Source organism: Salvia splendens, chromosome 6 (genome assembly GCF_004379255.2).
Source record: "Salvia splendens isolate huo1 chromosome 6, SspV2, whole genome shotgun sequence".
NCBI classification, from domain to species: domain Eukaryota; kingdom Viridiplantae; phylum Streptophyta; class Magnoliopsida; order Lamiales; family Lamiaceae; genus Salvia; species Salvia splendens.
Genome location: NC_056037.1, coordinates 11,024,345 through 11,038,677, shown reverse-complemented (window position 1 = coordinate 11,038,677; position 14,333 = coordinate 11,024,345). Strand labels below are relative to the sequence as shown.

At 36.1% G+C, this 14,333-nt stretch overlaps 2 protein-coding genes across 2 annotated transcripts; one reads left to right on the top strand and one right to left on the bottom strand.

The window, feature by feature from the left end:
• The first annotated feature begins 1,275 nt into the window (after window positions 1-1,275).
• On the top strand, window positions 1,276-2,063 carry LOC121806772 (nuclear transcription factor Y subunit B-3-like). The gene has a single exon (XM_042206915.1). It carries the CDS (start codon window positions 1,356-1,358, stop codon window positions 1,845-1,847), a length of 492 nt encoding a protein of 163 aa, XP_042062849.1. The 5' UTR covers window positions 1,276-1,355; the 3' UTR covers window positions 1,848-2,063.
• A 4,057-nt stretch (window positions 2,064-6,120) lies between these two features.
• Window positions 6,121-11,688, bottom strand: LOC121808338 (protein DEK-like). Its single transcript, XM_042208762.1, has 12 exons — window positions 11,565-11,688; window positions 10,271-11,229; window positions 10,114-10,147; window positions 9,666-9,745; window positions 9,161-9,220; window positions 8,951-9,061; window positions 8,204-8,284; window positions 8,032-8,100; window positions 7,051-7,486; window positions 6,806-6,918; window positions 6,484-6,514; window positions 6,121-6,376 (listed from the first exon to the last, which is right to left on the bottom strand). The coding sequence occupies exons 2-12, from the start codon at window positions 11,192-11,194 to the stop codon at window positions 6,213-6,215; spliced, it is 2,103 nt and encodes a 700-aa protein (XP_042064696.1). The 5' UTR covers window positions 11,195-11,229; window positions 11,565-11,688; the 3' UTR covers window positions 6,121-6,212.
• Between the last annotated feature and the right edge of the window lie 2,645 nt (window positions 11,689-14,333).

Genomic DNA, 14,333 nt, shown 5'->3' with positions numbered 1-14,333 from the left:
CAATCAAGCACAACTTTTTTTCCATTAATTCTTTAATGAAATGATTTTATTTTTTTCACATTTATCTATTTTTGACATACTAATTTAGTATACATATTTTCAATTAATTAAATTTTAGGTTAATGTAATGAAAAACATTTTTTTGTAGGTATTTATTACTATATGTTTATTGTATTAGGTATAAAGTCTCAAATATTAAAGCAAAAGATTGACCAAGAAAGAAGACAAGATGTAAATTTAAGATTTTTTATAAGAGAGGTAGAGATGGAAGAACTTATACCTACCGACTGTGTTTGAGGTTGCGGTATTGGTGGTGAAAGATTTTAACGAAGTGTTTGGTGATACAAGTATATTATAGAATTTTGTTTCGGGCAATTGAAGCGCATTAACTACTGCTTCATTGTTATTATTCTAAGTTAAGTTTGTATTTAAGTATACATGTTGTGCATTAGCATACACGTGGGTAAAGTATGATTGTAATGTTTTTATTTGAAATTTGAAAAATAGTCTACATCTCAAGGAAGATGACACGGGATTTTATGCGACTTTATTTTATGTGTTAAGTGGAGATAGCAAAATAAGAGAGAGAGAGAGAGAATAAAGTAGAGATAAAAGATATTTCCAATTTTAGTAATAGGTCATCTTAGTTGGGACAAACCAAAAAGAAAAATGAGTCATCTTCAATGGGACTGACGGAGTACTATAATTAGCATTTGTTTTTTTGTTGTTTTTTTAAACATTTTTATGGAGTACTATATATCTACTAAAGTGTTATCTCCAATTATTCTTTATCTTATTATTCCTTCTCCACTCAACTCAGAAAATAAGAATATACTAAAAAATCTACATCGAATAGAAATTAGAGTGGGACAAGAGAAATACATTTCCTTTTTTAAAAATGTACTTAATTATATTAATCTTATTTTTGTTGAATTGTTTAGAATTTGTATTCATTAAGTGAAAATCACATGACCCGTGTTATGCACGGGTGTTAATACTAGTTAAGAGTAAAGAGGGAGAAAGGCAGGGTAGGAAGAGAAATAGACCGACTAAACTAATTTTTAATAAATTGGTGAGATGAAAGAACACGTTTGTAATGTACAGTTAAAATCCACATTATGTTGCCGAGCCAAGATTAAATAAAAAAAAAAGGCATGACAGTTTCGTATGAGTTTCTTTATTGTTTTATTGTATTAATGGTCACAGTAATAATAATAAAAAAGGGAATAAGTTAAGAACTTTCTACGTGTTTTTATCATAAAATGAAATCTATGCATATTATTCTCCTACAAAAGTTTCACATTCGCCCTCCAAAAACATCTCTCTCTGTCTCACACACACACAAAGAGAAATTAATGGCGGATTCGGATAACGAGTCGGGCGAACAGCCACGGGAGCAGGACCGGTTCCTGCCGATCGCGAACGTGAGCAGAATCATGAAAAGAGCGCTGCCCGCAAACGCGAAGATATCGAAAGACGCGAAGGAGACGGTGCAGGAGTGCGTGTCGGAGTTCATTAGCTTCATCACGGGAGAAGCCTCCGACAAGTGCCAGCGCGAGAAGCGGAAGACCATCAACGGCGACGATCTGCTGTGGGGCATGACCACCCTCGGATTCGAGAACTACGTCGACCCGCTCAAGGTGTACCTCCACAAGTTCAGAGACGTCGAGGAGGAGAAGAGCTCCATGGCCGGAATTAGAAGAGACAAGGATAGCTCTGCCACCGAACCCGACAATATGTTCAATACCTACCATGGGCTCTACGGATTGAATGGGCCTCCCTACGGGTATGCCTCTGGAAAGGCGGGTCCCGGTTACCATGTCGGAGCTGGCTCCGGTGGGCGGTAGCTCATTGATTAAGGATTAATCAGTTTATTTAAGTCTTGATGATTAAGCTAGGTGTTGTTGGTGATTCGGACTTTTTTATAATTATGTGAAAGTTTAACTTGGAAAAATATTTGTGTGTTATCTAGGATTTGTTTAATTTAGTCGGTCAAATTTTTTAAAAATAAATTATGCCACCATGTATATTTTCATTCTTAATGTTTTTTTCTCTTGTCGTAATCTCTATTGTCCTTGTTCGACTATATTGATTAATAAGCCCATAGTAGGAGTGACTGCGGAATTTTTAATAGCGTAAATTTGTAAATTTTTGTTTACATTTCTTCAAAGTAACTGAGTAAACTTTCGACTGTTAATTTGTTATGAGCAATAGAGTAGTTTAAGGATATAACCCTGAAAAAATATATTAAAAGCCGTAGTAATTAAGTTAAAGTGCTTTAAGCTTGGATTATGAAGTACTATAATCAACCTAAAATTTGATTATAGTACTAGTATTTTATAGATTAAATTTTGTAATGGGGTTACGCTATGACCGAAATTTTTATAGATTATAGATATAAAATGAATGTAAAGTTGTTATGGACTGCGAAAGAGGTGGATTTTTATCTAATAGCGCTATCAAATTACGTGATATTTTTTTGGTTAATTATATGTTGTTAGTGATTTTGTGACTAAAATTACGGATAATTTTCAAATATTTCCGATCTGTTAAAGAATCTTAAATCTTTTCAATTTTGGTGATCATAGTCATAGATCATGTTAAAGTTTAAATCTTTCAAAAATTGACAGTTTAAATATAGATATCCAGGTACGATCTTTTTCATATTCTAATAGGAGTACTTCTTTCCACTGATAACTATTCAGAAATCTTGAATGAATCTGGCCATAAAATTTTCAGTTTGTGATGGCCAAAGATTACTAGGTTTTAGATGCATTTCTTTATTTTCATAAAATAAAGTTTTCTTCAAACTCGAATAGTTATTGGTCGGCTGGACTTAGTTCATTCCACGCAAAATATGTGATAGGAATCAACCGATTTTCATTAGTTAATTATATTTAACAACATTTTTGGACGGCGCAATTTGATTAATGGAGTGGGTTGATGAGTGAGACAATTATTGATCCACTTGGGTTTGGAGAATCGATGGAGCACCAATGTTGGTGGAAGATATGAAGTTATAAAACTAATAAATATAGGTGCAACATAGTTTAGTGTTTGAACTGTTGTTGACAGCAACCAATCCAAAATCAACTTAATTGGTTTTCATCCCCATCTTAGTGCGTCTCACCAAATGTTCATCCCTCCGACTTTGTAGTTTCCTATTCAACAAATATCAATACATGTAAAGGTCGCATCACGATAGCCTCAAATCCGAGATCTTTGATCTTAGGCATTATCAATTCTACTATTAAGTCAACACACGAACACAATTTAATGAAAATATTCCAAATTATCCTATTTCTTCTAGCTTAGATTATTTACATGTTTGTAGTTGTCCACCAGAGTACAAACTGGACTCTAAAACAATGAGATGTTAGTTTGTAGGTTATCCTCCATGGTCTAGAGGCTATAACTTAGGACTTTTAAGTTATATGATCCCGCGATCAGATCATTTTTCGAAACAAATAATGCATGGTTCTTTAACTCAAAAGGACGGAATTGATTTTATAGAGACTATAGTTTTGACATCAAGCTCATTCTGAATAATCATGGCACTAGTAACTCACTTTAATCTCAAGTTACACCAGGTAGATGTTAAGAAAATAGTTTTTAATGATGATAATATCGCTCTTTACAAATTTGTCAAAAATGTGTGGATTCCTATGTTTTATAGTATTGTCTATGATCAATATGGTTATTTGAAATCCATACATTTTTGTTGAATTTGTAAATCCTGATTTGCAACTCGTTATCTCAGGCTTTTGAAATGATTCTGCCAGAAGAAAAGTCCAATGTTTTTGGTGCGGTTGGGATTGGTTAACTAGAATTAACTAAATAGAAAGAATATAATTAGCTAAGTAGTACTCGTACTCCTTCTGTCCAACAAAGTTTGTCCCAATTTAACCTAGCATGGATTTTAAAAAATTATTTGACTTTATATTAAATGGAAGTATATAGTATATAGTAAGGATCTCACATTTAGGAGATTTAGGGGTATAATTAATATTTATTTTTAGTACTAAGATATGTAATTAGTTAAGTAGTAGGAATATGATACTAGTATAAATAATCTGGAAAAAAAAGCTGGCCATCTTTCTGTCCTATTAAATTCAAAAGGGGGGATAATTTATCAATGTTTACATGACAAGCTTGACATTTTAACTCTGAACAACTAAGGTCATGCACAACGCTGTTGATATACCGTTCCTTAAACTACTATTTGCGGGCCCTACTATACTTTTTTACTCCATTCCTTAACTAAGGAACGGAACCTGCAACTCTCCGTTCCTTATCCGTTTATTAATCGTTCCTTAAATTACTATTCATTCAATTTCATTTTTTATTTTTATTTCCAACCCAATTCAATTAAAACAAACACACTTCATTAAAAAACACACAACATATAAAAAAATTACAACATAAAATTCTAAAAAATAAAAAACACACAATTAAAATCCTAAAAAATTAAACGTTGCATAATTTAAAATACAAATTTAAAGAAAATAAAAAAACTACTCCGTCGGCGAATCATCCCCCGAAGGCGGTTGAGGTGGAGGGGGAGTCGGAAGGCCAAGTTGTGCTGCCATATGCACAATTCCGTTCCACCAGGCTGAGTATTGGGAGGGTGAGAAGCGGGAAGTGTCCACCATTGTGGCGGTCATGTACACCGCCATAAGGGTGTTTGAGCCTCCCCCCGAGCTCGCCTGGCTTGATTCGCCTCGGCCCTTCCTCGCTCTAGCCGCCTTCGCCGCCTTTGTCCCTTGCGGCCGACGGCGCCCACGACTGGATCCCCCGTCATCGCCGGTCGTACCCGCAAACTCCTGCGGTGCACCCTCTTGTCCGTCGCTGCCCTCACCAGTGTCACCAGACGAGTATTGGCCACTCGCCATGTGCTTCGTGCGCTTTGAGGTTGAGCCCGAGCTGGAGCGGACACCGCCGGCCCACCTTTCCTCTTCCTTGACGATCTGCCAAATATCAACATATTTGAATTGTTTACCGGTGTCCTGGTTGTAGACGCGCAAAGCCGCCCTCAGAATGTCAGCTCCCGAAGCTCCGCTTTGGTAGTGCGCCGCTTCGGTCGAGTAGATGCCGCATAATTTTTTGACCTGTTTGTCGACTCGGCCAAAGTGAGAGCGGAGCATCTTATATGTGCGCTTCCGGGACCCTTTAGGTTTAATCCGGTGGTAGATCTCGGTGACCTTTTCCCAGAAGCACTTGTTGGGTTGTTGATTCCCGACGATGGGATCGTACGAGATGGTGATCCAGACGTTGTACACCGCCATCGTTTCGTTGTTGCTGTACGGATGCCGACCTAGATCCTCATCTTCCTCCTCCTCCTCGCCCGCCTCCAACTCCGCCCTGGAGCTTCGCCTGCCTCGGCCTACTCCCAGAGTGGGTTCAACGGGGAAATCCTCCCGAATCTGGGATAATCCCTGCGAATACCGCGGGGCGGAGGGACGAGCGTATGCATCCACGTCAAAAGTGGGTGGTTGGTACCCACCCGGCGTCGTCGAACCCTGGGTGTCCGGCGTCGACGAACCGAAACCACCCAGTGTGTTGTACGTGGTCTCCCAATCGTTAAACGTGTTGAAATCCCACATGCCGGAGCCGCCACCGCCGGAGTTGCCGTCGCCGGACATTTTGTGATGAGATGTTAGATGAAAATTGGAGAGGAAATGAAGTTAATTTAGGAAGAATAGATATGTAATTGTGTGTGAAATAAGGATGAATTAGGAGTATTTATAGAGTAAAAAAATTAAAAAAAATTAAAAAAGGAAAAACGGTAATATTACCGTTTACTAATTTTTTTTTATTTTTTTTTTAATTCGAATTTTTTTAAAAAAAGATTTATTGCTTCAGCATGTGACGACGCCCACTCGCGGGCCGGCGAGTGGGCGTCACGCACGATGCCGGGGCGCGCCACGTCGCCAAGGCGCATGGCGTGACAGCCCGTGCCGCTTCTCGCAGGCACGGGTTACGCGACGAGATGGGGACGGTTCGGCGACGGGACGGTGCTCCGCAACGCGTCGCGCGGAGGAACGAAACGCGGAACGGTTCCGCGCCGCGTTGCGGATGCTCTAAGGAACCTGAGTAAGAAATTAACAATGCTAGCTAACGTTGATTAAATTGCAGCTGCCTTGCTTGATAAACAGTAACACTCGTACATTACAACAGTACTACAGAAAAAAAGGGTATTCAGTTAGTGTACACTACGTTGCCTTGACACCTTTACCAGAAGGAGCTTTTTCATCCTTCTCTGCATTTCCTTCATACTCTTCATCAGCATCGGCATCTGCTAGTTTTGTTAGCTCTTCCTGAATCATCAGCTTTACTGTCGATTTCCTCGCTGCCAGATCAGTACCGAACTCCGTTGCTGAATTGGTCAAAATTTTGTTAGGGATCCTACCATCAACCAACACTTAACAAACCAAAACAAAACTGTTATAGCTGGAGAAGGGCTGGGAGGACAGGAGAGCTTACCCAGCAACTTCAAAATGTCAGTGAATGTAGCCTGCAAAATAGAGTATATCAGGCACATAAACAAAAAGAAGACTAACCCAACATAAAGAAAAAAATAGACCGCAATAAACATGTTGACTCAGTAGTGACATAAAGTGCATTATGCATGCCCAGAGAGAACAGAATAAACTAGAATATGAGACTACAACTTAATCCAAGAGAGGACAGTTGTCGGACATGCACACGTTTTTAGACTGAACCATGATGCAGATCATGAAAGTGCGGAAACATGTATGCATTATCTAACTTCTTAAGAAAAAGGGGGGAAATTTTCAGAACTAACCGTATTGAAATCAACCTTTTGGAGGATCTTACAGATCGAGTTTCTAAGATCATCATCACTTGGCTCTAGTGTCTTCTCCTTGGGTTTCTGTTTTACTTTCAGAACTTTCTTCCCTGTGTTTGAACAAAACAAAATAAGCTTCAGAAAACTGACGGATGTAAAAGGTTTGTGACCATTGTTACAAGGACTCTCAACCTGTGCAACATCAGCACACAACAGATGGAAGGAGAATACTCTAGCCTTACCAGGGCTGTCATTTGATGGCAACTTCTTTGGAATTGATGACTTCTTCACTGTTTCATCCTTCTTAACTGAAGACTTCTTTGAACTTGAATCATTATTGCTTTTAGAGCGGTCTGGTGATTTTGCTGGTAATTTCTTGGGTGGGGGGCTGGTCTTTTTAGTGATTGTCACTTTTTTTGTTTTGGGTTTCTCAGAAGAGCCTTTTTTAATAGAAGACTTTGCTGAACCTGCTTTCTTCTTCCCTTTGTCCTCATCTGACTCCTCTTCAGATTCACTTCCTATCTCCTCGCTTGCAGCTTGATCAGACATCTCTTGTGATCCGTCCTGATCACCATTCAAATCTTCACCTTTATCTTCTTCAGATTCATCTTCTGATTCAGGAGAAGCACTCTTTGCCTCCCCATGATTTTTAGAATCACTCTCAACTTTCTTTCGACTCTGAAAATCATATGTGCTGAAATTGGTAAGAGGGTAGTTTATTGAGCATGTACTAGCATGATTCCACACATGCCCAACATCATTTTTAACTTGTTTTCCTTCCTCAGTCTATTTAACAGCCAAGTTCCACAGATAAACTAACGTTGGTATTTTTAGTCTGTGTATCATATTTCCTGACTTGAGTCATTGATTCATTAATGAAGTACAGAAACCTAAAACACTATCAAGCTGTTACTGCAAAATAAAAGTAGCCTTGGCCACACACAGCCTGGTTAACTTCCCACAGCTTTGACTTGGCTATAGAAAAAGAGAGCTATATGTACAAGACAAAAGTCAGAACCTAGTTTAATCAATATCTACCTTTATGTTTTGAGGTGCTTAAATTGAGCTAATCAAAGACAAAACCAACAGACACTAACATGATTATTCAAATTCCCCCCACCCCCTCCCCTGCCCCAACAAATATAAGACTGCTCAGCTACAGCTCTACCTCCAATTGAACTAATTCAACCTTTGACAATAAAATTACAATGAGAAAAAAGTACCTTAGCTGAACCTTTAGATGGCGTAGTACTCCCTGATGCAGGTTTGCTACTCCTCTTTCTCTTTGCTCCCTTAGTTGTAGAAAGCACAACAATGATTTCCATATTTAGGTCAGGTTGGGTAAGAAAATAATATTGACACAGTAAATTTATGAGAGTTAAAAAAGTGACAGACCTGCTCTTTTTCAGCAAGCAAATCAGAGGTTGTAGCATGAGGTTCCATAAAAAATTCCGTCAGCTTTACAATTATATCCTCCTGAGAACAGTAAACAGTTGAAGATAATCAGGAAAGATTCAGCATGGCCAAAGAAATTAGTAATAATTCGACTCAAGACAGATTGTAAATATGAATTTTATAAAGGTTACTTTCTGCAAAATCACCAACTACAATAATTTGTCAGTTTTGTACTCCCTCCGTCCCACTTAAAATGAAACATTTGGGAATCGGCACGAGTTTTTATGTGTGTTGTTTTGTGAGTTAATGAAGAGAGAGTAAAGTAAGAAAGATGAAAAGGTAGAGAGAGTTATTTCAATTTTATGAAACGTTTCATTTTTAATGGGACAGAGGGGGTACAAGTTTTCAATTTTCACATTAATACTTTGATTTTCATGCAATGATCAGATACAATGATAATCTTCTCACAATATTTGGTGTTGTAATAGCATTATAGCAATGAACTGAAGGTACATGTCGTGCATTATTGCAAAAATCAAAAGGACACTGCAAAATTTACAAAGAAATTAAAGCTGGTGGTTTATATGCAATTAACCCTATAACTATCCATAACAAAATCTTAATTCAAGTTACTATTTTCTAACAACCAAAATATTTAGGTCTACAAGTTAAATCAAGCATTCCTGTTAAGAACATTGACATAAGCACTCAAAATGCAAGCAAAGAAATTTATGTTTACATGAGTACCTTCTTTGCACTAGCCTTTGAAATTGGAACGTCAAGGACATCACAGAACTCTAGAAGTTTCTCCTTGACATACTTGTCAAGTTTTTCTTTGAGTCTGTTCATTTGCTTTTCCTACAAAATTTTCATTAAAAAGTCTAAATGTTAAACCATTAGGAAGTGGAGACAAAAGAGAACTTGGAAATTCAACACTAAGTCAAGAGTTTGTCTTACCTCATTATCATGCCAAACAAATCCAGAAAATCTCGAAATGTTGTTTTTCACTTGAGCAGCCTGAAAAAGTCAATTATATGTATGAAGTAAGAAAGACAAACACTTCCAATGGCAGGAAGAAGAGCTCAGAGTAATGAAAACTGTGGTTGCAGAAAAAACCTACTTCACCATTATTATTTACCATGGTTGAACATGTTTTACTCCATCAGTAATTTGGAAATTGGTAGAAAACCAAATTCTCATGGTGGTGATGCAGAGGTGATAATTCATCTCAAATAGCGCTACGGATGAAAAGGCATGCTACCATGGACCATCTAGATAGACTTATGAAATTTATTAAAGATGAGTTCTACATTCTAATGGAATTTATGACCTGGATAAAGCTCATATGATGTCTTAATGTAGTTAGTCTGTAGATATAAAGCATTAGAAGTTTCGTAAGATAAGCACCGGAAAACTAACTAATGCAGAGACTATCTGGAAATAAATAGATAAAATACCTTACCTTTCCTCTCCTACCAAAAAGTATCATATGCAGCATTTTGAAAGTCTCTTCAGTCTTCTTTCTTGACAATTTATACGCCACTGAATGAACATACAAGTCAAGAATATTAACAAATTCATCATGAAGCTCAAAAAGGCCGGCCTTCTACAACATATCCTCTAAATATCAAACAGAAATTTAAAGGTATGTAACACACGAGCTTTCAGCAAAAATAAAATTGAACAGCAATATAGCATAGAGAACGTCAAACATTTCCAAGCACAGAAGAAGCAAAAACACCAAAACCCGTACACTCAATAGAAAGCCAGAAAACAAATCATATGATGTTGAATATGGAGTACATTGTACAAGGGAGACAAGTTTAGTTGCGCAGAATTGCAATGTATGCACATCATACGAGGTCGAACATGGTGTATGATGAGGCAAAGAAGTCAGTAAAACACCATACCATTTGGAATATCTTTCAGTGCAGTTCCACGACCCTTAAACAAAACAAAAAAACACACCAAGTTAATACTTAAATTCCAAATAACTAAACTAGAAGCCACAAAGAAGAGCTATACCCACAACAAAATCAAAAAAACAAACTAAGACTTAGGTTTCACCTTAACAATACGGAAATCCTTAGAGGTGTCCTTCTCAATAGTAGCAACCAACCTTTCCACAGATTTCCTTTCACGTACAGGACGTTCACTAGAAAAAGCCGAGGGCGTTTTTGGCTCAATTTCCCTTTTCTCTACTGAGGACTTAGGTTCTTTTGTCTTCTTCTGAGCTGGGGTTATCTGCTCACCCATCTTTTCAGTTTCAGGTTCCTTTTCCACCTCTGTTAGTACCTTTTTCGTAGTCTTGTCCCCTCTCCGACCACCAGTTTTCGATCTAGGGCGCTTCCTTGAGCCTTTCGCTTCCTTTACCTCCTCTGGCTTATCTTCCTCTTCTTTAGATACATCCTCCTCCTCAACCTTTTCCTCTGTCACTTTTCCCGTATCCTCCTCAGCGTCTTCCTCCATTTTTTCATCCCTAACTTCTTCCTTTCCTCCATCATCTTTAACAGTTTCATGCTTTTCCTCATCAGCTTCAGTCTCTTCTTGCTTATCTTCCTCTTCTTTAGATACATCAACCTCCTCAGCCTTTTCCTCAGTCACTTTTACTGTATCCTCCTCAGCTTCTTCCTCCATTTTTTCATCCTTAAATTCTTCCTTTCCTCCATCATCTTTGACAGCTTCATGCTTTTCTTCATCAGCTTGAGTCTCTTCTTGCTTCTCTATTTTTTCAATTCCTTCTTTTTTTGTTACCTTTTCACTCTCTGCCTTCTCCCCGTTGGCCTCTTCTTTATCTACATCCATTTGCCCAGCCTCAGTTTTCTCTCCATCCTGTTTATCCTCTTCCATTTCTGTCACCCCATCAGGCTGCTCCCATTTCGTATCTTTTCCAGCCTCAGTCTTTCCCCCCGTGTCGGCCTTTTCATCAACCTCCACTTTCCCATTACCCGCAGGCTCGAGCTTTTCCGACACCGCACCTTCCTCACCCATTACAGCTAGAGTCCCAGCTCCGTAACTTTCCGAACCTTATTGTTTGTCAACCCAATATACAGCACACCATCAAAATAATAACCGAGCCAATTGAAGTAAAGCAATTTTACAAAATTTTGCATTAGCTAAACCGCTTATGAATCAAAGCTTCAAGATTATAAAGGCCATCACAAAGATCTAACTAATAAAAACTCATAAGCAGAAAATTCGAAAGATATAATTCACTATTCTCATACAAGAACACGATACCCTAAGCTGTGAAGGAATCAAATTCAACTCAATGAAGTGTAGCAAAAAAAAAAACAAACTCAAATTAAGTTCCGCAATTCATTAATTAGATGAGAAGATGAAAAGCTAAAGCATAACTTACAGAAAATGGGAAGTTCAATTTGAAGATGTAGAAGGGAAAAATTAAGTCTTGCAGTTGCAGCTCAACTCCCCCCACTGATATTTTTAGAAGAAAAAAAATACTTTCGCACACATCCATCCACGCCTTTCCGGGGCAGCGAATTTATACTGCGGACTTCAAATCCGGATTTTAAACCCAGTTTAACGCCACGTTGGATGTGGGAGTCAGACACTAGGCGGGATTCTGAAACGGAATGACAGTGGACGGACAAGATCCAACTTCAAGGACGGCTGAGATTTCATATTTTCTTGAAATGATTAAACTGCTCAAATCGTTGACCCTTAACAGAATTAGTTGGGCGCGCTCAAGATAATGAGAAAATCATTTGCGCCATCACTTACTCATTTATTGTTCATTTTTTATTTTTTATTTAAGGAAAAGTAATTTTAAGATCAATTTGTCCGCAACTCCGCATGCATTTTTAAAAAAATCTTAAGTATCCACAATATAAGTTTTCTATATTTTTTTAATTAGGGTTCATACAATTTTATTTTAATATATCCTTATACTGTTATGGAGTATTTTATTTTATTGAGTCCTACTTTTAATTTTTATTTCATTGAATTCTTATTTAGTTGTTTTCCTTAATTTTTCTGCTATCTAAATTATATCAACATTAATAAAATTCTATGGTAAAGTGTTTTGCTAAAAAAACTTAGACTCGATTGTTGAAAATCGAAGTATAAGAAGAAAATTATTATTTTTAATTAATAATTCTTAAATATCAATAAATTATTTAAATTAATTATATTAATTAAAAATAATATATTATATTTTAAAATATAAAATTTTAAATTTAATTTTATAAAATTAAATCTGATATTGAAACAAATAAACAAGGGGAATGATGGCAATGAATTTTGAAATAATATGATATTTATGAGAAAATATTCAGTGATCCATCCATACCAAAGTGGATTAATACGTGGTGTGTCCAACCAATAAATATTTGACAAATGGATAACCACATCCAACTAGACATGAAATTTAATGCAGCTATTTTATGAAGATATTCATTAGACTAATTATATGGACAATTGCATGATAATTAAATAGATCTATTACCATTATATTTTTTGCCTCTTATATAATAATATATGTCCATACTTAAATATAGGTATAATACAATGTTTATTTTCATATTAAGTTACTAAGTATGTATATAATCATCGTTTGCATGCTTGTGAAAAAGAAGATAGAAAAATGAAATAATAGCTATGTTTTTTATTTTTGTAGAATTTTCAATTATATATAAATTTATATACATAAGTACATAAGAAAGAAAATTTATAGCAATAAAATGTTAGTAGCCTCCTGTATATAATATATTGCAGACTTAAATTACTACTGATAATAATGCTCATCTTTTTTTTGCCGCAATAAAAATTATAACCATACACTTTGTTAGTATTGTTTAAAATTTTATGGTGATGATTACATAATTGAAAACTCATACACAAATAATCATATAATAAAATAATTGATACTATTATTTTTAAAATTTATGGGCCGGGGATAAGTACATATATAATAAAAAAAATCAGCACAAATAAAAAAACATGACAATAATTTTATTTTTCCATCTTCTTTATTTTTAACGCATATAAACAACTATATATGTAGATTAATACGACATAAAAATTTTATTTAAAAGTATGTACATAGTATATTATACTTAAAGAGGTATTGATTTTCCATATTTAAAAATTAAGTAGTTTTTAATGAAAATAGTCTAATGAATATCTTCTAAAAATAATTTTACAAGTGTGCATGTCTAGTGGAGGTGACCCATTTATACTTCCATTTGTCAAAGATTCATTAGTTGGTCACACTACCTCATTTTGCCACTTTGGTGTGGATGGATCACTGAATATTTTCTTCGGATTTAGTGCCTCAATGAAATAATAGTAGAAGATTGGAAAAAGTGAAAATTGTGCAAAGACGAAATTACCCAACCCCCAAAAGGGCATTTTTGGGTGAAAAATGCCAAAAGGACCGATTTTGAAATAAACCCTTAGTTCAGGGTTTACTGGAGATATTTTTTAAGTCCATGGACTATCGGCGAGATAAACTCATAGTTCAGAGACCATTTTTGTAGTTCACGCAAAGAAAAAATAATGCAATGGAGTTCCTTACACTACTAGCTCTGAAAAAGATATAGAAGATGTAATGGATGATAATGGGCTGAATAATAGAGCAAGGCCGAATAGCCGAGGTAGTTGTGACCAATACTAATGAGGCCCGAGATTACAACTATGCGAACGAGAAGATAGTGCACCAAGAGCATGCAATGAATTATGGGGAGCTTATACTCCTTTCGTCCTATGAAAATAGGCACTTTTTACATTTTGATACGTCCTATAAAATCGTTCATCTCTATTTTTAGTAACTTTATTCTTTAATAAGGTGGATACCATTCTCCATTAAAATACTCTTATACTACGTTTAAGCACAAAAAATAGACTAATTTTACCATTTTGAGCCCTCCATCAAAATTAGACCAATTCTAAATATAAAATGTTTTAAAAAAATATTAATCCTACGTACATTATTTTAAATTAGGACCCCACAATCCACTAACATTAATTTCACTATATTTTTCTTCTCTCTTTCTTACTTTGACAATTACGCATTAAAATTCGTGTCATTGACAACTTTATTTTTTTGGACGTTTCGGACGGAGGTAGTATTATATACCAAAGTAAAAATAAAGTAATACTCCCTCCATCA